The 25335-nt window shown below is 39.4% G+C and overlaps 1 non-coding gene and 1 gene segment (V, D, J or C); both read right to left on the bottom strand.

The window, feature by feature from the left end:
- Window positions 1-2826: 2826 nt before the first annotated feature.
- LOC111761782 (small nucleolar RNA SNORA9) lies at window positions 2827-2961 on the bottom strand. Its single transcript, XR_002795043.1, has one exon. It is a non-coding gene; the product is annotated as a small nucleolar RNA SNORA9 (small nucleolar RNA).
- A 16383-nt stretch (window positions 2962-19344) lies between these two features.
- Window positions 19345-19944, bottom strand: LOC131273895 (immunoglobulin kappa variable 3-20-like). The segment is given in 2 exon segments: window positions 19345-19688; window positions 19870-19944. Coding segments are annotated over 2 exon segments (393 nt in total).
- Between the last annotated feature and the right edge of the window lie 5391 nt (window positions 19945-25335).

Here is a 25335-nt window from a genome sequence, read left to right as displayed (position 1 = left end):
CAGGCTCAGGTTAACTTGATTATTTATGCAACACTGCCATCTGCTGACCTTACCTTAGAGCTGCATGCTAACTTTACCGCACCTAGTCAACAAGAAGAAGAGGTCGTTTCCTTTTACTTATTTTTTTTTTAAGATTTTTTTTTATTTCTCTCCTTGCAGCTTGCTCCTTTTTCTTTTGCTGTCTCTTCTCTGTGTCCATTCGCTGCACATTTTGCTTTCCCCTTCTCAGCCAGCCCATGCTGTCCTTCCAGGTGGTAATTCTCAAAGTCACATAACCTTGATCCAGTTAAACCTCTCCTGAGAACTTAACACAAAGCAAGTTTTTAGAAGGAAACAGCTGTAAGAAGAGTTGTTCCCTGCAGTGTTATATGTAAAAAAAAGAAAGAAAGAAAGAAAACAGAAACCACCTAAATGAACAAGCAATAAGAAATGTTTAACTCCATTATGGTACTTCAAATTAATGGAGTGTTAAGCCTTGGTTACATTTTTAAGAGTGTGTTGGGGCCTTCTGTGTGCCAAGCACCCTAATGAGCACTTTAATCCTCACAACCCTGTAAGGTTAAAAATGAACATTAAACTCTCAGGCAGGTTCTATACAGCTCAGAGCTGGTCATATTCCATAATCCAGCAGTTCCTCTCCTAGATGGAATCGTTCCCCTCCTAACACCTGTCCACGAATAAAATATATATAAAATAGCATTCAGAGCCAAAAACTGGAAATAACTGAAATGTCTACAACAGTAATAGGGATAATTACCTTGTGCTATACTTACACATTGGAACAGTTCTCAGTAAGGAGACACAACACCCCACAACTACACTCAACACTGTAGATGGATCTTATAAACATGATGCTAAGCAGAAGAAACCAAATGCAAAAGGTATATACTTATATGTTTCTATCCATATGAAATTCAAAAGCAGAGAGAACTAAAATAAAGTTAGACATTGGGATGGGGTCCTCTTGCATCAGGTGGGGTGGGTGATGACTGGGAGGGCCAAGAAGAGGGTCTGGAGCTCGGCACTATTCTGCCCTCCGTTTGTGCAGAGCTGCTTTGTGAGAGCTGTACGATAACAACTTGTACACTTTTCTGTATGTATATTATATTTCAAAATAAGTTCATCTAGAGGAATGTCTAAGACGCAGGTCACAGGTAAGAGAGCCTGAGAAGAATAAGTAACAGGTATAGAGGCCACACAGCTGGTAAACGGTGGGCAGGGATCACATCCCTCCTGCCTGAACCCGCCCTCTGAAGCCCCCACTGCTCTCCTTCCAGCGCTAACGGGGCTCCACAGACCACGGGGTCAGACGTGCTCCTTCCCCGCCTCCACCCCCTAGTGAGGAGCACCAGGTATGGAAACAGAAGGGAGCAGGCTTCAGCACAAAGGACAGCGCTGGGAGCCCACGTTTGAAACCTCACATATTGGGGTCGGGTGGGGGAGTATGTACTCCCACTTCTGTGCGGGCACCGAGCCTTCCCCTCTCATTCACCCACCCATCCAGCTAACACTCACTGAGTTTGCTTTAAGCAAATTCTCTTAAGGAAGTACAGAGACACCTAAGGCAGCATCCCTTCCCTCGAACAACTGATAATCCAGTTTTTCTATTCTTTTTCTCTCCCTCTTCCAACCTAGAGCAGTGGGTGGGAAAGCACAGTGGTGGGAAAGCTGGATAGGGAGACCACTTGCTATCTTTCCTCTTAAGAATATTCTCTATTACCACATTTTTTAAACTTACAAAGTCTGAGTAGAGTTCGGAAAGGTTAAATACCTTCCCTTCAAATTACATGAACTTGCTCACACATCCCTGGGAGCCACATTCAACAATTAAGGGCTCCCCTCTTTCTTTTTTACCCCACAGATATAAAACCACCTTTATTCAACCACTCCCACCCCACCCAAGGCTTAAGTCTCAGCTGGACACTCTACCCACCAGTTTTACTCCAAGAATCAGAAAATCCAATGACTTTTTGGGGAGGTAATTTTACCTCCCCCTCCCTGTTGTTTGCACTCACACTATCTGCTCGTCTTCTTTTCTTTTTAGGAGGCACTGGGAACTGAACCTGGGATCTCCCATGTAGGAGCGAGGTGCCCAACTGCTTGATCCACCCCCTTTTGTTGCTTGTTATGTCTCCCACTGTGTTTCCTCATTGCATCATCTTATTGCATCAGCTTGCTGTCTTCTTTATGAGGCACCAGGACCAAATCTGGGGACTCCTATGTGATAGGCAGGCACCCAACTTCTTGAGCCACATCGACTTCCTCATCACTGCACAGATTCCATGGAACAGTCTGATGGACACTGAAGGCACAGGCTTTCAAGGATATTCCAGCTCTGACATTATGGGAATTTTGCTGCTGAAACACCAGGGGAATGGTAGACTCCAAAGTGTGGAGAACCATGGTGGCAAGACATCACAGCTGAGATTTGTCTCCAACAGGAACCCTGCTGAAGTCCAACATGTTCAGCCTCTGCTCCCATACTGCTCTGGAGCTACAACTATTCCTCAACATTGAAACTAAGCTGAGTGTCAGCAGGTTTGACACAGGATGGGTGCTCAGCAGACATTCTCACCTGACTCTCCAATGCTCTTCCATTAAATTCAGCTCGTGCTTTCCTCACCCTCCCTTAGCTCTTTAGGCATCCAGCTCTTCAGTTAAAACAGCCTTCATTTCTCTAATTGGACATCCTGTAGACTCAGATCCTCTGAAAATCTGAATCTTAAATTTCACTTAGCATTAAACAAGGCACACATGGCCAGGTGGCTGCAATATTAGACAGTGCAGAGAAAACACCCAGTACGTGAGATTCAGGAGGGGGCAAGCAATGGTCTGAAATGTCTATTACCTTGCTCTGTGGATTGGGCAGAGCAAGGCCTCAAACCATTTCAAACCTGTTCTCGCTGGCACTGTAGGAATGCACAGGGTCACTGCAGACCCAAGCACGCTGAAGGCTTGCAAGCAACTCGTTCTTCTGTAATTCATCTGCGAACCCAAAGTCAGCTCCTCTTCAGAAAGCAACACTCTGAAGCCAGATCCCAGGACCCAACAAGTAAAATCAGGTGTCTTGGGATGAATTGTGTCCCCTGAAAGGGTATATTGAAGTGAGAACCTCCCCATACTGTGAACGTGGCCTTATTTAGAAATAGGGTCTTTGCAGATGCACTTAGTTCACAGAAGGTCCTGTTGGACTAGGGTGGCCCTAATCCAGTGGCTGGTGTCCTAGTAAGAAGGGGGCGATTGGAAACCCCAGCTCGGGAAGGTCAGGTGGGGACCGCAGGGACATACCTGCAAGCCAAGGAATGCCAAGGCTGGCTGGAAGCCCCGGGAGCTGTGGGAGAGGAGGGGCAGTTTCTCCCTCTGAGCCTCCAGAGGAGCCAACCCTGCAACACCTGATTTCCAGCTTCTGTTCCCCAGGACCCTGAGAGAATACATTTCTGTTTGCTCTTTAGTTCAATAAAGCTTTGCCTTAGGCTGCCATGAGCAGAGGTTGTTCCTGGAGCTGGAGGGAAGGGAAGGAGGGCAGACACCTCCCGCACCCCTCGGGGGTTCCCTGGACTTCACAGACTGTGCTGATGGTGGGGATTTTCCAAGCTGCTGGAGGACAGGTGGTGGAATCCCGAGCTGACCCAGGCAGTTTCTGCTGTTTTCGGCCACGAAGTTTGTGCCCTTTGTTGCAGCATCGCTACGAAACTAACCCAATGGTGCTGGCAAAGAAGAGCGCTCAGCTCCCCAAGTGCAAAACATTGCTGAATTTTGTCTGAGAGTTTTTTGTGTGAAAAGCAGAACTTGAAATCAATAAACTTTCAAACTTAGCCTAGAAGATTTCCAAGCAAGGAGTTCAGTCATGTCCCAGGTTCATCTTGCTTTGTATACAAACTACATGAGGAAAGGTAAAATGGTAATGTGAAAAAAAAATCTGTTAAGTTGAATGGAACTAAGAATTATGATTTGGGTTATACTTCACCTGTCTAGATTGCAAAAGATGCTAAAAGTAAGGTATCAACTGCAAAGAAAGAATGAACTAGATATAAGATCAAGGGAGACTTGATAACTTTTGCAAGTGGAAAGACATTAGGCATGTGCATATGGATCACTTCAAACAAGGAGGAGAAATGAGGAACAGAGATGGGAATATCCTGGAAAGATCTGTGGAGGACCCTCTTGTCTAATGATATGTGAAATAGTAAGAAGACATGTGCAAATTTAATACCTGATACTCCTTCATATTAGGTATTAAATTTTCAATAATTCACTTATTTTTTCTAATATAAAATAAAAAGTTGTATAATTCACAGTAGTTACATTATTAAACCTGAGGTATATGTATCATCCAACATACAAGCAATAGATGCTTAATGGTCATTTTTTATTGAATTTAAGAAGAATATCTAAGCTACCCAAATAGATTTCAACCCATCTTTTTAAACAAATTTTAGATTGAACTGATCCTAGCTTGTCTTATCTTACAGACTTTCTGGAAGCTTCCATGCAGCTATGTCAGGTACACACATATTCCAAATTAGGATTTTTATACTGCTTTGTAGCAAAGTCTTTCTGAGTCAAGCAAACAGATGCCACTTAAAAAGTTTCTGTTGAATGAACAGACAACATGAAGTCAACAATTATTTCAGTCTACGAAATTGTTATCAGGTCATTCACATTTTTAAAATTTATTGAAGTGTATCACTCATACATAAACATACATAAATAATGCATGTATAATAATAATTGTGAACTTACAAAACAAAAATATGTAACATCATACAGGACTCTCGTACCTCACCCTACCACCATTAACTTGCACTATTGCTAAACATTTTTAACTAGTCATTTTTTTTTGTATTTTTGTCTTTATTTTTTTTAATGTTACATTAAAAAAACATGAGGTTGCCATATATCCCTCACCCCCCTCACCTCACTCATCCTCCCCATAACAACCACCTCCTCCATCATCATGAGACATTCATTGCACTCGGTGAGTACATCTCTGTACACCACTGTACCTCATGGTCAATGGTCCACACCACAGCCCACACTCTCCCAGAGTCTACTCAGTGGGCCATGAGAAGACATACAATGTCTGGTAACTGTCCCTGCAGCACCACCCCTGAAAATGCCCCCAAAACACATCTCTTCCTCCCACTCCCTAACCCCAGCAGCCAAAATGGCCACATTCTCCTCACCAATGCCACATTTTCTTCAATTACTAATCACAATAGTTCATGAATAGAATATCAGTAAGTCCACTCTAATCCACACTCTATTTCTCCATCCTGTGGACCTTAGAATGGTTGTGTCCACTCCACATCTATATCAAGAGGGGGCTTAGATTCCACATGGATGCTGGATGCAATTCTCCTGCTTTCAGTTGTAGGCACTCTTGGCTCCATGGTGTGGTGGTTGACCTTCTCCACCTCTGTGTTAGCTGAGTGGGGTAAGCCCAATAAACCAGAGTGTAGGAGTTGCAAGTCTGTTGAGGTTCAGGGCCTGGATATCACATGGTCAGTCCAGAGATTCAGATCCCCTGGGTATACATTAAATCCCACCATCAACAATAGTTCCAGTAAAAGTAATAGGAGAGGCTTGTTGACAAAGATCACATCTGAGTCCAGCTCCATCACACAGAAACACAAACTCCAATGTAGGACCAACTGACATGTCACTGAACTCCATCTGCCATGACCATAGAACCTGTGGGTCTCTGTAGCCCTCAGAAGATCCAATACCTGGGGTTTTATCTACTTTATCTGTATCTGGGACTGTGATGAGGTATGCATAAGTGCAACCCCTCTGATAACCTCCTAGCTCTTTTTGGAGACTCATAACCATATAAACTCATTTGTCCTTTCCATTTCTGCCTTTTATTCAAGCCAAAAGCATTTTTAACTCCTGGTATTATATGTAGACTGAGATATTCTGCTGGTTCAATTTGACCCTTTTATTTGAGGTCATTTTCTAGTTTCATCATCAGCTGGTACTTGGTAGTAATCCCTCAGCACCAGGGAGACTTATCCCTGGGAGCCATGTCCCACAGCATGGGACACATTTACATGCTGAGTTTGGCTTCAAGACTGGCCATATTTGACCAATATGTATGCTCTCAGGAGGTAACTCTTAGACATCCTGCAGCTCTAGGTGTTGTTCTTATTTCAGGTGCACAGGCTTATAAACATAGTCATTAGTGTCAAGGGCTCATTGTTGGACCTTCCTTCTTTTTTGGTCTTTGCCAATTAACTTGGGGAATTGTTGCTGTTCCTTTCGGGACTGTGATAGAGCTCCCCTGGTTAGAAACTCACTCAGCACTCCCTCAGTTGTTATTTTTAATTGGAATCATTATGAAAATATCCAAACATTTTTATGTACCCTGGATATATACCCTGGAGAACTTCCTGCCAACCATGAGTCCCTTGTCAATAACATCCCACACCAGTATTTCTCCCCTGCCACTGCCATTTTTAAACCTCTCTGTGATCCAAAACTTCTTCAAAAATGAAGCCCAATATATTGCCAGATTCCACTAATAGTAAAATGGAATATAGTGATGAGTTTAAAGGTTAGATATAGATTACATATAAATTTAGAAAAATTAAGGTAAAAATAAATTGGGGTATCAAAAAATTAAAAAATGCAAAAGCTTTGTTTTTGATGTTTTGCCTTCCATCACTGCAGTAAGTGTTGCCCTGTATTCAAATTAGCAAGACAGCTTCTTCCATCCTTTCCTCAGTGTCTACATCCTTTCTTTTTCTTTTTCTTTTCCTAATTATTAAGCTTATCTTCACAAAAGTTTTGGATCACAGTAATGCATATATGCAGTATACAGTACTCCCACATATCCAACATAAAACCCTTTTCCCTTCTACAGCAATAATCTTTTTACATATTCATATTATATTTACTGAAACTGATGTACAGATATTGAGACAATAGCTTTCAAACAAGGTAACATTTGGGTTTACATAGTGGTTTATATTTTAGACTATACAATTTTCTAAATTTTTAGTTACCTTATGATTTACATTATGATTTACATTTTAGCCTATCAGCCACTATATATTTTTGGTGTAATTTAACATGTCTTGTATCCATCCTTGTGTAATCTTATGGATCACTTCTATTGCCCACACACATTGGTTCCATCTATTCAATACCTCTTTCCCCCTCCCGTTAGGGCCCAGAGTGAGAGTCAATCTTCATTGCTTGAAGGGCCATGTTCAGAGATACTTGCAACAGCATTGAGGGCTTGACATGCGTGACTGCCATAATATATTGGCAGCCACCATTTCTCTCGAGAGATACAATTCTCTCTATTTGAGAACATCAGTCCTCCCCAGGATGTGGGTATACCTTCACTCTCATTATGTGGGTCTCTATCAAATGATATAACCCACTATGGAAAAATGAGCACTCACACACTCTCTAGGAGCCTGTCCTGCATCGGATTATCCCCATTAAGCATCTTAAACATGTAACCTTCCTTATTATATTTTTGAAAAAGTTTTCTCAGCATTATACTCTCAACCATATACCTGAAAATCTCCTATGTTTGTATATTCCCCTACCCTCCCCCCACTTTCTTGGGCAATATAACCCATCCTTCCATCCCTAGCGCCCTTCAAGCATGCAAAACCCCACCCAAAGTTCACCCTATTCCCCCATTTTATCCCTTTCTTTACAAATACTTACCTCCAGCTTATCATAGGTTTCACCCATGTAGGTGTCAGCTCACAACCTTCCTCTACCCCCCAATTTCTTTTAAGCCTATCATCCAGTCTCTAGCTCTCTGAGGCAGCTTGGTTTACTTATTTCATATCATTGTAGTATTTGTCATGTAATATTTGTCCTTGAATGCCTGGGTTGCTTCACTCAACATAAGGTTCTCAAGATTCATCCATTTTATCACGTGTGTTTGTAGTGTATTCATTCTTAAAGCTGAGTAGCATCCATTGAATGTATATACCACATTTTATTTATCCATTCATCTGTTGATGGGCATTTGGGTTGATTCAACTTTTGGCAATAGTGAACAATGCTGCTATGAACATTGATGTGCATATATTGATTTATGTCCTTGTTTTCAGTTCTATTGGGTATATACTCAGCAGTGGAATTGCTGGGTCATATGGCAAATCTATAGCTAGTTTTTTGAGAAACTGCCAAAGTGTCCTCCAGAATGGCTGGATCCTCCATTCCCACCAGCAGTGGATGAGTGTTCCCATTCCTCCATATTCTCTCCAGCATTTGTTATCTTTTGTTTTTTTCATAGCTGCTAATCTAATGGGAGTAAGATGGTATCTCATTGTAGTTTTGATTTGTATTTCCCTGATAACTAGAGATTTGGAGCATTTTTTCATGTGCTTTTTAGCCATTTGTATTTCCTCTTTGGAGAAGTGTCTGTTTAACTCTTTTTCCCATTTTTAAAATGGGTTGTTTTTCTTTTTATTTTCAAGATATAGGAGTTCTTTATATATGCACGATATAAGTCTCCTATCAGATATATGGTTACCAAATATTTTCTCCCATTGTGTAGGACCTCTTTTCACTTTCTTGAAAAACTCCTTTGAGGTGAGGAAGGCTTTAATTTTGAGGAAATTACATTTATCTATTTGTTCTTTTGCTGCTCCTGCTTTGCGTGTGAAGTTCATGAAGCCATTTCTTATTACAAGGTCCTGTAGATGCTTCCCTACACTGCTTTCCAAAGTCTTTATGGTCTTGGCTCATATATTTAGGTCTTTGATCCAAATAGAGTTAATTTTTGTATAAGGTGTGTGTTGGTAATTCTTTTTCATTCTTTTACATATGGATATCCAGTTCTCCAGGCACCATTTGTTGAATAGGCCATTTTCTCCCAGTGGAGAAGTTTGGTGACTTTATTGAATATTTTATGACTACATATATGAGGATCAATATCAGAAATCTCAATTCAGTTCCATTGGTCTGTGTGTCTCTCCTTGTGCCAATACCATGCTGTTTTCCCTACTCTAGCTTTGTAGTATGTTTTGAAGCCAGGTAGTGTGTCCTCCAATTTCACTTTTCTTTTTCAATATGTCTTTGGCTATTTGGGCCCTCTTTCCTTTCCAAATAAATTTCATATCTAGTTTTTCTAGTTCCTTAAAGAAGGCTGTGTTGATTTTTATTGGGATTGCATTGAATGTACAGATCAATTTTTGTAGGATAGACATCATAATAATATTTAGTCTTCCTATCCATGAACAGGGAATATTCTTCCATTTATTTAGGTCTTCTTTGATTTCCTTGAACAGTGTTGTGTAGTTCTCTGTGTATAAGTCTTTTACCTCTTTAGTTAAATTTATTCCTAGGTATTTGATTTTTTTATTTACTATTGTAAATGGTATTTGTTTCTAGATTTCCCCTGAGATGCTCATTATTGGTGTAGAGAAATGCTACTTATTTTTGCACATTGATCTTATAACCTGCGACCTTACTAAACTTATTTATGAGTTCTAGAAACTTTGTTGTAGACCGATCATGGTTTTCCATGTATAGGATCATGTCATCTGCAAATAATGAAATTTTGACTTCTTCCTTTCCAATTTGAATGCCTTTTATATCTGCTGCTTGCCTCAGTGCTCGAGCAAGTACTTCTAAGACAATGTTAAATAGAAGAGGTGAGAGTGGGAATCCTTGTCTTGTTCCTGACCTTAGAGGGAAAGATTTTAGGATTTCACCATTGTAAACAATGTTGGCTGTGGGTTTTTCATATAAACTCTTTATCATGTTCAGAAAGTTTTCTTCTATTCCAATCTTTTGCAGTGTTTTTATCAAGAAAGGCTGCTGAAGACAACAGAAGTGGACAAAGAAACAAGACGCAGCAAATAGACACAGAGAACAGACAACTGGGGGAGGGGGGGAATTAAATAAATAAATAAATCTTAAAAAAAAAAGAAAGGGTGCTGTATTTTGACAAATGCTTTTTCTGCATCTATGGATAAAATCATGTAGGTTTTTTCCTTCAATCTGTTTATATCATGTATTACATTGATTGATTTTCTTATGTTGAACCATCCTTGCATACCTGGAATGAATCCCACTTGGTCTTGGTGTATCATTTATTTAATGTGCTGTTGAATACAGTTAGCAAGTATTTTGTTCAGGATTATTGTGTCTAGGTTCATTAGAGAAATTGGTCTGTATTTTCCTTTCTTCTGGTGTCTTTGTTTGGCTTTGGTACTAGGGTAATATTGGCATCATAGAATGAGTTAGGAAATGTTCCTTCTGTTTCGATTGTTTGGAAGAGTTTCAGCAAGATTGGCATTATCTGGAACATTTTGTAGAATTCAACTGTGAAGCTGTCTGGCCCTCGGCTCTTCTTAGTTAGGAGGTTTTTAGTGACTAATTTTCTATCTCTTTACTTGTGATTGGTTTGTTGAGATTATCGATTTCTTCTTTCTCAATATAGGCTGCTTATGTGTTTCTATGAATTTGTCCATTTCCTCTGAATTGTCATTTTTTGGGAATATAGTTTTTCAAAGTACCCTCTTATGATTGTCTTTATTTCTGTGGGGTCAGTGGTGATATCTCCTTTCTCATTTCTTATTTTGTGTATTTGTATCTTCTCTCTTTTTTTCTTTGTTAGTCTAGCTAAGGGTTTGTCAATTTTATTGATCTTCTCAAAGACCAATCTCTTGGTTTTGTTTATCTTTTCAAGTGCTTTCTTATTTTCTATTTCATTTAGTTCTGCTCTTATCTTTGTTCTTTCTTTCTTTCTTCTCCTGTGGGGTTACTTTGTTGTTTTTTCTTTTACTAATTCCTCCAAATGTGCAGTTAGTCTTCAATTTTAGCTTTCTTCTTTTTTGATGTATGAATTTATGGCTATAAATTTCCCTCTCAGTACTGCTTTTGCAATGTCCTATAAGTTTTGGTATGTTGTGTTATCATTTTCTTTAGTTTCAAGGTAATTATTAATTTCTTTTGAGATTTCCTCTTTGACCCACTGTTTTTCTAAGAGTGTGCTGTTTAATTTCCATATCTTGGTGTGAAATCTCGGCCTCTGGCCCTTGCAGATTTCCAGCATCACTCCACTGTGATCAGAGATATTATTTTGTATGATTTCAATCTTTCTGAATTCATTGAGTCTTTCTTTGTGGCCTAGCATATGGTCTATCTTGGAGAATGATCCATGTGCACTTGAGAAAAATGTGTATCCTGCTGTATTCGGGTGTAATGATCTGTGTATGTCTATTAGGTTCAGCTCCTCTAATATACTGTTCAATGTTTTTGTTTCTTTATTGATTCTCTTTTGAGATGTTCTGTCCAAAGTTGATAGTGGTGTGTAAAAGTCTCCCAAAATATTTATAGAGGCATCTATTCTTTCACATAGTTTTTCCAGTGTTTGCCTCACATATTTGGAGGCGCCCTTGTTAGGAGCATATATAATTATGATTGTTTGCTCTTCTTGAAAGATTATCCCTTTCTCTAATATGTAGGATCCATTTTTGTCTCTCACAATCATTTTGCATTTGAAGTCTATTTTGTCTGATATTAATATAGCTACTCCTGCCTTTTTTGTTATTGTTTGCTTGTAAGATTGTTTTCCAACCATTCACTCTCAACCTCCTTGAATCGCTGGATCTAAGATGTGTTTCTTGTAGACAGCAAATAGATGGGTCATATTTCCTTATCCAACCTTCCAGTCTGAATCTTTTGACAGGTAAGTTTAATCCATTGATATTCAGTGTTATTACTTTCAAGGAACTACTTATGTTAGCCATATTTTTTTGGACTTGTGTTTCCCATATTTGTTTTTTTCCTTCTCTTTTTGTCTTTTTGGTTGCTTTACACTCTTCTCCATCTCTGCCTCTCCTGTTTCTTTCTTCCTGCAGAACTCCCTTTAGTATTTCTTGAATGGCAGGGTTCTTGTTGACATACTCTTTTAATTTCTGTTTATCTGTGAATAATTTGAACTCTCCATCATTTTTGAATGCTACCTTAGCTGGATAGAGTATTCTTGGTTGGAAATTGTTTTTTTCAGTACCTTGACTATATCATACCACTGCCTTCTTGCCTCCATGGTTTCAGATGAGAAATCAGCACTTAATGTTATGGAGCCTCCCTTGTATGTAATGGTTCTCTTTTCTCTTGCTGCTTTTAGAATTTTCTCTTTGTCTTGAGCTTTGGATAATTTGACAAGTATATGTCTTGGGGTAGGCCTTTAGGGATTTATGGTTTTTGAGGTGTGTTGTACTTCTTTGACATTTACATCCATCTCCCTCAGCAGATTTGGGAAGTTTTCAGCCATTATTTCCTCCAACACCCCTTATGTACCCTTTCCCTTCTCTTCTCCTTCTGGGATGCCTATAATATGTATGTTTGTGCATTTTGCATCATCATTCAGGTCCCTAAGTCCCAGCTGGGTTTTTTCTAACTTTTTATCTCTCAGTTATACTATCTGTTTGATTTCAGATGTACTGTCTTCCACATCACTAATTCTCTCCTCTGCCTCTTCTAATCTGCTGCTATTTGCTGAGAGTGTATTTTTGATTTCTTGAACTGTGGTCTTCATCACCATCATATCTGTTATCTTTTTGTGTATTTCCACAATTTCCTCTCCAGGTGATTTCTTCATATTGTTAGTCTCTTCCTTTACTTCATTAAGTTGGTCTCTAATATATGTTCTGAGATCTTTAATTACTTGTCCAATGTTCTGCTTCTCTTCCTGGTTTTTAGATTGTTCATTGGATTTGGCCTGATTATTGGTTTGGTTTGTACATTTTTTTGCTGCCTGGTCATCATTTTATCTTGACGGGTTTAATCAGTTCCTTAGCTTCTTTGTCTAGTCTCAGGGATTGATTAGTTGTTGTTCGTGCATAAGTGTTAAGTCTTTCTTAGTCACTTTGTTCTTCTTACTCTATTTTCTTGTTGCTGGCTGAGTTCACTTTGAAGGAAAACATTAGGGGCAGGGAGAGCAAAATGAGTAAGAAAAGAAAATACATAAAGTAGTATTGGTAATAAATGTTAACAGAGCAACAATGTGAAATTTAGGAGAATGGATATTAGACCCATATAAGTTGTGTACAGTTATAGCAGTAAAGTAGAGTGTCTATAATGAGACAGTCAACTGAATATGGGGAGGAATATAGTATGAATTAAAAGGCCAGTGTTTTCATGAGAGAGGGAAAGAGAAAAGAAAGACAATAATATCAAGAGTAGATAAAAGACAGAAAACAGAAGAAAGGTATTAGAACTTAAAAGTCAGACAATTTGGGAGCCAAAGAGAGGGAGGTGGAATGTAAGAGAAAAGTAGATGATGGAGGATAGAAAGATGTAGCAGAATGTGGATAGTTTAGGTGGCCAAAATCAATACACACAGACAAGAGGAAATGGAGGATGAGGAAACACAGCAAATATGAAACTCTCCCTGCGGCACCTATTGTATAAAGAAAACAAAATAAAAAAGAGGAAAAAGAGAGAAAAGGAAAAAAGAGAAGAGTAAAAAGGGGGCAAAGAAAAGCGAGAAACAAGCAAGAAAAAGAAAAAAACTAAATAAATGAGAAAGAACCTTGGGGGATGAAATGGGAGAAAAGACCAGGAGACAATGCAATATTAGCAACCATGACAAAAACAAAAAACAAACGAACAAAAAAAGAACCAATGTTTCAACCTAGGAATCCTCTTTGCAGTTAAATAATATGCTTAGAGATCTGACCTTCCCCCTTTCTCCCTTCCTCACTTCTTTCTCTCCCAGGGCAGCAGGAAAGCTGCCTAAGAAGTCCAATAGGAGATTCAAGTAGGTCCTTGTTGAACCAGCTCAACACAAAAGACTATGGCTCTTTTTTTTCCAGCGTGAGAGCACCTACACCTCACCAAAGCCCCAAATATGCTATTGGAAGCTTGGATAGCACATCCTACATTCCCTCCCCCTTAGGCATGCTGGGGAGGTCTAATTGATTTTCTGACTCCACCTTCTCCCAGACCAAGTTTCCTATCCCAGGACGTTTAGGTAAATTGGACTTTCTCAGAAGATTCACCTCTCCTTTCTTCCCAGACTCTCCCCCAGTCAGCTGGTACACTCTTCCAAGTTCAAAGAGAGAGAGAGAAAAAAATACAACACAAAACACAGAGGGCTAGGGTAATCAAGGACCTCAGGTGGACCTCAGAGCACAGTGGATTCAGGTATGGGAAGTCTGTGATATTGCAGACTCGAGGTGTGTGAGTCTCTAGAGCGTGGGCCACCAGGGTTTAGGGGACACAGACCTGGGAACCATGCATCTGGTTAACATGGGGCCTAGGAACACCACAGCACAATAAAGACTTCAGGGATAGCTGCAGCCCGGGACGCCAGCCCTAGGGGGAAGGGTCCCACCCACAACTTCTTACCTCCATGTCAGAAACCCAAAATTCCACCTCTCACAAGAATCTCCTTAGTCACTGTCTCACCAAATCCACATCCAGACACCTCCCACCCTGCAAGCCCCTGAAACAGCCTGCTCAGGGCTTGGGAACACCCCGGCACAACCTTAGTTATTAAGGAGCATTGTCAATATATTACTAATAACCAAAGATTTTCCCCCAACCCACCCTATTATTTATTATTATATTTGTATCATTTATATATGAAGACACAAAAAACAATAATTGTATAATAAAAGTTGTGAATTTACAAAGCAAACATGCATAACATCATACAGGAATCCCATACATCAAACTTCCACCACCACCTTGCATTGTTGTGAGACGTTTGTTGCACATGAAGAAAGAATATTGTCAAAATCTTACTACTAATTATAGTCATTATCTTACATTTGGTGTATTTTCCCCCAAAACACAGTTATTATTTTTTAATATATTTTTATGATAAAAGTTGTAATCCCATAAAACAATCATGTACATGTGCAGAATGTCCAAGCAACACCCCTCTAGCAACACATCATACTGTTGTGGGGTATTTGTTATAGGTAATGTTGTAGAATTTGAGAGAGGTTCAATTATTTGCGTATAGAGAGGCCAGGACTCAGGAGTGATTTTGAGAAGGAAAAATGGTTTATTGACGGCCAGCCAGACTCGGGAGCTTTCTGTTTGAATCCCGAGCCCCGAAAAAGATTTTTGAATCCCTTTTATACAGAGAGGAAAGGCCAAATGTCCCTTTGTTTCAGTTCTCAATAGGCTTCAATTAGCATATATATTTTCTACATCTTAGGTAAGCTTTTAGCATGGACTTCAGACATTCTAGGTAAGCTTTTAGCATATTTAGTTTGCATTTCCCTTAAATACTTAAAGTTTATAGACTTTGCATTGTTAAACTGTTTCCTGGGACTGGAGTCCTTGCCATTGTTACCAAGGGCAAGACTGCAGCCTCTTACCGTCACACTCACAAGTTAGAGAGCTTAAGTTATCTCTGAAGAGACAAAGAGCCTCCCACCCATAGCCCACATCAGTAAGATAATGTCATCTGATTATTACCACCTCCATAGTATACATTTGACACACATTTTGCATGTTGCCCCATTATCAACAAAGAACGTCTTTGGCATAGATGCAAGAATATTATATAATTGTCTCTAACCACAATCCACAGTTATCTCCAGTTGTATTTTTCCCATGCTTCCCCGATTCCCACAACCCTGCAATAATGATGTAACTTTGCGCCAGCTAACAAAGGACATTCTTGCATTTGTACCACCCAACACAGTTCCCATCCACCTCTTGGTTTGCCATGCTATTCAGCTCCTAAAATATTCTCTAGCATTCTGTTGACTGGCTTTTACATCCCTAGACAGCCATTTTCAGCCACATCCCCTTTTATAAACTAACTGTTAATCACTATGTATTATCATCCACTCTATACATTTCCACACTTATACAGTAAAGCTAATGAAAACTTCTACAACACTAAGTATCAGTAGTCTGTACCTGGCCTCCTCTTATCTCCTTTGAGAATCTTCCACCTACCACCAGGCCTTGAAGATATTTCCCTACGCTTTCTTCTAGAAGCTTTAAGGTTCTTGCTTTTACTTTTAGATTTTTTATTCACTTTGAATTAATTTTTGGATAAGGAGTGAGAAAGGGGTCCTCTGTTCTTCTTTTGGCTATAGATATCCAGTTCTTTCAGCACCATTTATTGAATGTACTGTTCTACCCAAGATGTGTAGATTTGATAGGCTAGTAAAAAAAATCACTTAACCATACATGTGATGGTCTGTTTCTGAAGCATCAATTGGATTCCATTTGTCTATGTGTCTTTCTTTATGCCAGTACCATGCTGTTTTACCCCTATAGCTAGATAACATGCTTTAAAATCCGGAGATGAGAGTTTACTTTTCCTTTATAAATGTTTCTGGCTATTCAGGCTCCCTTACCCTTCCAAAAATTTTTGACAATTGCATTTTCAATTAAAAAAAAATGCTATTAGAATTTTTATCAGAATTGCATTGAATGTGTACATAAATTAGAGTAGAGTTGACATCTTAATGATATTTCATCTTCCAATGCATGAGAATGGAATGTTCCTCCAGTTATTTAGGCCATTTTTTATTTCTTTTAACATTGAGTTGCAGTTTTCTGAATACTAATGCTTTGTATAATTGGTTAAGTTTATTCCTGCCTATTTGAGTGTTATCAGCAATATTTTATTTTCACCACTCTTTTAACATTTGGAACTTTTATTGTTATAATCTTCATTTATAGACTCTCTTCCAGGCCTCTCTCTCCTGTCTTTTCTTTTCAGGCTCTAGCACACCCTTTAGTATTTCCTGAAAATCTGGTCTCTTCTTTAGAAATTCTCCCAAATTCTGTTTATCTCTGATATTCTAAACTCACGCTCATTTTTGAAATATAATCTTGCCAAATATAAGATTCTTGGATGGATGTTTTTCTTTTGTAGCATCATAAATATCTCATACCACTGTCTTCTTGACTCCATGGTTTCTTGTGAGAAATCAGCCCTCTGTCTTATTGGGTATCTAATTTTTTTACATTGCTTTTATCTTGTTCTCAGAATTCTCACTTTGTCTTTGGCATTTGAAATTTTGATCAGAGTATGTCCTGAAGTTGTTCTATTTGGAGTATTTTGAATGGGAATACACTGGGCTTCTTAGACAAGGATATCTATGTCCTTCAATAAGGTTGGGAAATTTTCTACCATTATTTCTTCAAATACCCCTTCTGCCCCTTTCTCCTTCTCTTCTCATTCTGGGATACCCATGAGATGTATGTTTGCATGAGTTTTCATGTCATTAGTTTCCTGAGGCCTTGTTAATTTTTTTCCATTCTTTTCTTCATCTGTTCTTTAGTATGTTCACTTTCAGAGGCCATTTTTTAGCACACCAATCCTATCTTCTGCCTACTCAAATCTGCTATTTATGATTCCAATATTTTTTAATTTGACTTATTCCACCATTCATTCCCATAAGATCTGCCTTTTTTTTCTATGTATGCCTTCAAATTTTATTTTGTGCTCCTCCAATCTCTTCTTAATATCCTTAATCTCTTTAGCCATCTCATTGAATTTATTGAGATTTGTTTGAACATCCCTATGATTAGTTGTCTCAACTCCTTTACGTAATCTGGAGGCTTATCTTGTTCCTCTAACTGGGCCATAGTTTCCTGTTTTCTTGGTGGGGATTATAAGTTTTTGTTGGTGTCTTGGCATCTGGCTTACTACAGTATTTATTCTGGGTGTAGTTTTTCACTTTAGTTTAGGGCTTCCTGCCTTTTCTCCCTTGCTGGTTGTGTAGTAGGAGACAATGATGTAGTTGGTGTTACAAGATATGGAGGCTGAAGCTGCCCTCATTTTATAAGACACCAAGGAAGCTTCTCCCAACTTTCTTCTATGCTAGGGGTAGTGACAAAGTCATAGATTGTGGAATAATACAAGTTGTGTTGGCCTAGACTGTAGCTGCCCAGAGAGACTGATGAAGCTTTACACCCCTTTCTCCCTTGCCTTGGGTAGGGGTGGAGCTGCAGGTGTGAGCAACATTCTATGCAGTTCGGGTCCAAAGATGACCACAATTACCCCAGTAGACTTCTGATTATTCAGTGTTTGCCAGCCTAATGTACCTGAGCTTATCTGGATAGACTTGTGCAGGGCATGCCAGCATCCTCTCTGCAAGAGGTGGGGCTGAAGCCTGGTCTAAGGCTGCAGGGTAATCTGGGTGAAATAACCTGGTTCCTACAGTCAATGTGATTTTTGTTCAGCGTTGTTACCCCTCACGCTGGGGGCAGGGTCAAAGTGGAGGGTAAGAGCTTCTTTCAGACTTCGACAGTTTCAAACTTTAGATGTTCTTAGGATTATACTTTAGCCAGCCAGATTTACTAATCAGTAGCTGAAAGCAGTGGCCATACATCTCCTCTCCTCTTTTTGGGAATGGAGCTTCCAATTCCAGCCACAGAACTGCACTGGGCGAATTGCAATGCCAACATCGGGTGATCAAATGCCTCTGAGACCTGGCCAGTAATTTCCTAGAGAGGCTGCCGCAGGTCCCCCAGCTTCCTCCCTGTAGAGGTGGGGCTGGGGCCTAGGCTAGACCTGCAATATGGCCTGGATGGACCAAAGCGAGTCCCCACCAGCACTGTGATTTTCAGTCCTCCCCGCTTCCCCTCTGCCAGGAGGAGAGTTAAGATGCCAGCTACCGGCCTCTTTCTCACTTGAACAATTTTGAACTTTAGCTGTTCTTAGGATTATATTTTTGTTCACTGAGTTTAATCATGAGTAGCTGAAGTTGGTGCCCAATTGTCTCTTTCTCCTTCATATTTTGGGAGTGGAGCTTTCAATTCCAGCCATGGAAGAGTGGCCAAACTAAAATCAACATATTTCATTGGCTGAGCATCATCCCTTATAACGTAAGCATTCTTCAATAGTATGGTACATTAAGGCATACAAAATTACTATTTAATGGCAATAAGAATTAAAAATAGCTATCTAAATAAAAAAAGAAGGTAGAGTAGGAAATCAAATCATCTTTTGTGACAATGAAAAGAAAGGCATGGATGGCAAAGTGTCCAGTGAAGGAAATGAGTAAGGGAGGTAAATGCCCTTCCATAGAGGAAATTTTGAATATGAAGGATCAAGGATTTAATTTTGGGAAGGACCAGAGTTGGAGGATGATGGGGGAGAAGGAAGAAGATGCAAGGGATAAGGAAAGAAGATGATAAATTTTTAAATATTAAGGAGGTAGAATGAATAGAGAATCAATGCATCAGGGTGTAAAATGTAAAAAAATCCTAGCCTAGAGGGTCAATTCACCCTGTCATTTGATCTCACCAAGTGAAAGAAAGATTTCTATGGTACAGGCCCCTAAAGGATGTGGTTTTTCAGACAGATGGAGGAAGCAAACCCATTCACATCTATTTGAGGAGGAAGCAGCTGGTGCTGCAAGACTCACTGCCCTACAGTCCTAGGGAGGAGGTTTGTGTTCGAGGTTGAAGCACTGTGGGAGGTCTGCTGTTACCTTGCTGACAGTAATAATCTCCCAGATCCTCAGGCTGGAATCTGTTGATGGTGAGAGTGAAATCTGTCCCAGACCCACTGCCACTGAATCGATCGGGGACCCCAGACGGCCGCTTGGATGCATCATAGATGAGCAGTTTAGGAGCCTGTCCTGGTTTCTGCTGGTACCAGTTTAAGTAGTTGCTAACACTCTGACTGGCCTTGCACTTGAGGGTGATGGTCTCTCCTGCAGATGCAGCCACAGAGCCTGGAGACTGTGTCATCACGATGTCCCCAGTGGCACCTGCAACCAGAAAAGAACATAGATCATACATTCAATCACTAATGTATAAAATATGTATCTAAATGTAGGTTTTCTTATTTATCATATATATTCAGATCTGCTTTAGATGAAATGGTTTGCTCACTCTGCATGTTAAAACCGTTCTCCAAATATAAAGATAATACCCTTCTAAACCTCTCACCTGAGGCCCAGAGTACCAGCAGGATGAGCAGTTGGGAATGTGACATCATCTTGCTCACTGGTCTGATGCACTGAGGCCTCATCTCCACGGAAACTGCATTAATAGTGCTTTGAGCAGACAACCAAGTCCCCGAGGAGCATATGCAAATCAATAGAGAGTATAAAGTCAAACATACCTGTGCAGTGAGTTGTGAAGATAAATAATGGAAGGAGATAAAAATATCATGACCACAGGAAATGTAACTACTCACCTGCAAAAGGCAAGAAATCAACTTAACACCACAACTTTCAACAATATTCAGCACAATTCGGAAAATGAAATACTTTATCAGCAATTGTACTCTTTCATATCAACTGTGCCCATCTTGAAAAGAAAAGGAATTTGTAAGAAAATACATACATCTGTAAGTGTAATATCATAACTTAAATAAATGTTATACATATGGTGCCAAAACCTAGGTGGAATATACTCATATCATTGGATAGTTTAAGATGTAGTGCACGTATGTACATCTATCTCAGTCTATTCTAAATTTTAAACAGATATTTGAAGTTCTTCTTCAACATCCCAAAGGAACCTCACTTAATATATCCCAAACTAGTCCTCTGTATTGCCCACCTGTGGATTCTGAAAATGAAGACAGTGCCCAAATGTGGTCTTAGTGCCAGGCACTTCTCAAATAGTTTACATATATAGACTCATTGAGCCTCACAACAATCCTAAAAAACATGAAACAGTTTTTATATATTTGTACCACACAGTAGGAAAGTAGGTTCAATTTCTGGGACTAGGAAGTGCCTGGACTATAAACATAAACTTCATACTCTAGGGATCAAGGTCATAGAGAAAACTGTACTCATTTATTGATAGGTATACTTACAAAATAAAGTAGTTCTTAGTAGGTGTATGAAAGAAAGAGATGATTGCCATCTTCTGTTTATTGCTTTCTTTTGTTAAAATAAATCAATTTAATGGGTAGATATCAATAAAGCATGAATCCGCCCAAAGGGTAAAATCAAACTTATCTTGTATAAATTATATTTAGTCTGATTTTTGCCTACTGATCCTGTATCCTAACACTCTACTGAAATTGTTTATTAACGCTAGCTAGGAATAAATATTCATGACCATTGTAGACTTCATTTCTGTAACTGGTCACATAGCAAAGTACATATTCATCACTGCATTCTTCCACTACCTATTCCATGTTCCCTTCACCCTCACCCAGCACCTCAGCTGGCCATTTTTCTTTGAGTGATGGGATGATTCAAGTCTTTATTCCTGAAGATTCTTGGCCATTGATAGTCATGCCTGGGTTGAGTTGTTGCAGTTTTCCATTGACTTTAGTCACAGAGCATGGTGATACTAGGAGGTGCCCTAGGTCATCTGCATCACAGACAAACTCTTCCTGACCACCATTGTGTAGCAGCAGTCCTTTTCCTCTTGATAGGATCAATCACCCCAGCCAGTACAGTAATTCCCTCTTTCTCATTTGATTCAGAGGTATGAAAAGACCAAAGTGAGCAGGTTGCAGGCTTACCTTCAAGATCAATGGAATAGTATTTGTGTTTCCTGGTGGAAGCACTCCTCCTTTTGGGACAAAGACCTGAAGACCAGTGGAACTTAAGGTTGCAGGGACAGGAAACAAAAACTTTCCTGGTGGATCACAGGAATAATAGTGAGTGGTGCCACTTGCATTTCCATCCCTTGATTCCAGGATTGTGAACCCCAGCTAGGAGAGAAATAGCACCATAGAGTGAATGCTGATTTAGAGCATACAAAGCTTCCTGGAAAGCACTGCCCCATCCCTGCAGGTACTGTCACCTACTTGACTAGGTAAGTGAGCCCTATTAGAATCAATACACTGAGATGGAAGGACCCTGTATTTTGTTGGGTTGATCTCCCATCCTCTCTCATCCAAAAGCCTGGCTATTCATTAAAAGCCATTATTATAATCCTACTACAAAAATAGAGTACAAGGACTGTATGAGATTGCAACTAGTATTTGTGTAATGAGTATATGAATGAAAAGATAAATAAATGACATAAATTATGTCAACTTTATTTACAAGTAAAAGAATTCTAAATAATAAACTAATAAGTAATTTTGGATTTTTTTTGCTATTCATAAATTAGCATAAATGAAAATAGTTTAGCATAGCCATATATATTCAAGGGGAAATAAATTTTGATAAAGAGTAATGTTACCAAACATGAAAAATATTTTGGGGATTAGTTCTCATGGATGCAAACAACAGAAATGAAGTGGGTTTTGCTAAGTAAAAATGAAAGTATAATATGAATATCGTGTGGCTTACAGATTTGATCACAAGTTGGGGCAACATAAAAAATGTTTTGGAAGTCTGATGGCATTAACACAGTCTGGGACATCACAAAAGGAGAAAGACTGATCCCACTCCTACTACAGATGGGTGGTGGACACTCCTGATGGCAACTTCAGTGCTGGATGCCAGTCATGAGACATTGGAGTTTGAAGACATCTACTGCCACCATCATGGTAGAGGATTCAGTCTGAAATATTTTAGACTCAGAGATGTATATTAGAAAAATTTGTACAGGTTATGTCAAAATTGTGTGAATCTAACAACTGTAAATAAATTGCTAAATGCAATTACTTCTTTCCATCTTAGTGTTAATAGAGAATTCAAGACAAGATATGACCTCTTCCCACATACAAATATATAAGTAAGGAGAAATAGAACCAGGAAATGGTGGAAGAGTAAGGAGCTCCTAGAGTCAGCTCATGCTACAGGGCAGTTAGTAATCACCCAGAGCTATCTAAAGCACTTGTGTGTTGGCTCCAGGAGACAAGAAGGTCATCCTGCAACATCGTTGAAAGATTGGAAGGAGAATACTCCCCATCTGCGGTGAAGATTTGTGAGTAGGGCACTCCATATCCCAGAGACTAGTGCCCATCTTCCACTGGCTACACATGCTGCCTAAGGAGTGATTCCATGGCTGGCATTGGAAGCTCCACTTCCCAAAAATGGAGAAGGAAGAGATGATTGGGCACCAATTTAAGATACTGATTAGTAAATACCGAGGGTTATATTAAAATCCTAAGAAAAGCTAAAGTTTGTACCTGTACAAGTCAAAAAGAGGCCAGTAACACCATTTTAACTCCTCCTCTGGCACAAGGGAAGCAGCATGTACTGAAAATCACAGTGCAGGTAGGGACCAGCTTCTTTCCATCCTGACCAAATTGCCCTTCTAGCATAAACCCCAGCCCCACCTCTGGCAGAGACATAGCTGGAAAGGCATGCACCAGCCTATCCAGGAAAATATAGGCCACACCAAGGAGGCTGGTGATCATCCTACTTGGTCGTGAAGGCCTCCTCAGGAGCTATTCTGTGATGGAATATGAATCTCCAATTCCCTAAAACAAGGAGGAAAAGATGGTTGACCACTGATTTCAGCTACTGATTACTAAATTTGGATGGCTAGACTATAACTCTAAAAATAGCTAAAGTTTTAAAATGTCCAAGTCAGAAAATGACTTGTGCTGCCATATTGACTATGCCCACAGCATGAGGACAAGCAGGTTCACTGAAAATCACCATGATTGTAGGGACAGGTATCTTTCACCCAGGTTGGCTTGCCACCCAAGCTGGCTTCAGTCCCACTTATAGCAGGGAGGAAGCTGTCAAGCCCTGCAACAGCCTTTCCAGGTAAATGATGGTGCATTTTGCTAACACTAACAGAAGAGCATGATATGTATGGGACAACTGCAGTCATCTTGGACCTGTAATGCATAGATTGCTCCCCAAATCTGTAGCTCCATCCCAGCCCCAGGAAGCAGAGAAAGGCACCTGAAGCTTCATAAGTCTCTCTGGGCAACCACAGTCTAGAACTACACAACTTGGATCATTATACACAGAAGTAGCTTGGTCTGAAAACCAGGCAGGAAGAAATGTGGAAGAAATTTCTTCAGTCCCTGGGGCACTGAGCGCAACTTGAGCCTCCACAGCTCACAACACCAACTTCATCCTTGGCTCCTACTATGCAACTAGCAAGGGAGAAAGGGCAAGAAATCCCTAAATTAAAGAGAAAAACTCCACCCTGAATGAACACTCTAGGATGCCAGACATCAAGGTACCAACAAAAAATTTCTAGCAACACCAAAAAACAGGAAGATATGACCCAGTTAAAGGAGCAAGATAGGCCTCCAGATGACATAAAGGAGTTGAAACAACTAATCATAGATGTTCAAACAGCTCTCCTTAATAAATTCATTGAGGTGGCTAAAGAAATTACATGTGTCATGGGTGTGCTAGAAAGAGAAGAGAAGGGAAAGGGGCAGAAGGAATATTTGAAGATATAATGGTAGAAAATATCCCAACCCTATTGAAGGACAGAGATTTCCATATCAAGAAGCACAACATACTCCCATCCAAATAAACCAAGAGAGCAGTTTTGCAGGACATACTAAAGGGTGTGCTACAGCCTGAAAACAGAAGACTGGAGAGAGAGGCCTGGAAGAGCATAAAGAAATGAAGATTTTATCAATAAAAGTAACTAAAAGTATCAGAATAGTGGTGAAAATAATATGACAGAATAAAACAAATATTCAGAAATAAACTTTGCCAATGATGTAAAGCACTTCTATCTAGAAAAATACAACTAATTGGTAAAAGTAATCAGAAAGACTTAAATAATTGAAAGAACATTCCATGCTCAAAATTTAGAAAACCAAATATCATTAAGATGTCAATTCTACTCAAATTGATATACAGATACAATGCAATCCAGATAAAAATTCTACCAGAATTTCTAAATAAATGGAAAACATGATTACAATTTTATGGGGAAAGGTGAGCTGTCCTGATTAGGCAGAAGAATCTTAAAGAGGAAAAACAAAGTTGGTGAACACTCATGTCCAGAATTTAAATTGCATTACCTAGGTACCTTTGTAAAAGCAACATGCTACTATCATAAAGACAAACACAGAGACCAATGGAACCAAATTGTTGGTTCAGAAACAGACACTCACATATATGGTCAAATGATTTTTGACTAGCGTGTCAAACACACTTAGCTCTGGCAGAACAGTCCATTCAAAAAATGGTGCTGAAAGAACTGGATATCCATACCCAAAAGAAGGAAAAAGAACCCCTATCCCACAGCTTATCCAAAATTTAACACAAAAAGGATCAATAGGCTAAATATAAATGCAAGAACCATATTGCCTCTAGAAGATAATGTAGAAAATTTCTTCAAGACGTTGTAGTAGGTTGTGTTTTCTTAAAGGAGATAAGAGGATGACTGAGATGGGCTACTGATGTTTAATGTGTCTAGACGTTTTATTTAACTTTACTGTAAAAGTGTGGAAATGTATAGAGTGGATGGTAACACATTTAGTGAGTAACAGCAGGTTTAAAAATTTGAATGTGGCTGAAAATGGTAGTCTAGGGATGTAAATACCAAATTAAAGAAAGCTAGAGAATT

The sequence above is a fragment of the Dasypus novemcinctus genome, chromosome 17 (assembly GCF_030445035.2).
Source record: "Dasypus novemcinctus isolate mDasNov1 chromosome 17, mDasNov1.1.hap2, whole genome shotgun sequence".
In the NCBI taxonomy this organism is placed as follows: domain Eukaryota; kingdom Metazoa; phylum Chordata; class Mammalia; order Cingulata; family Dasypodidae; genus Dasypus; species Dasypus novemcinctus.
Note: the sequence above shows the minus strand (reverse complement) of the source record. Positions and strands in the feature narration are given on the sequence as shown.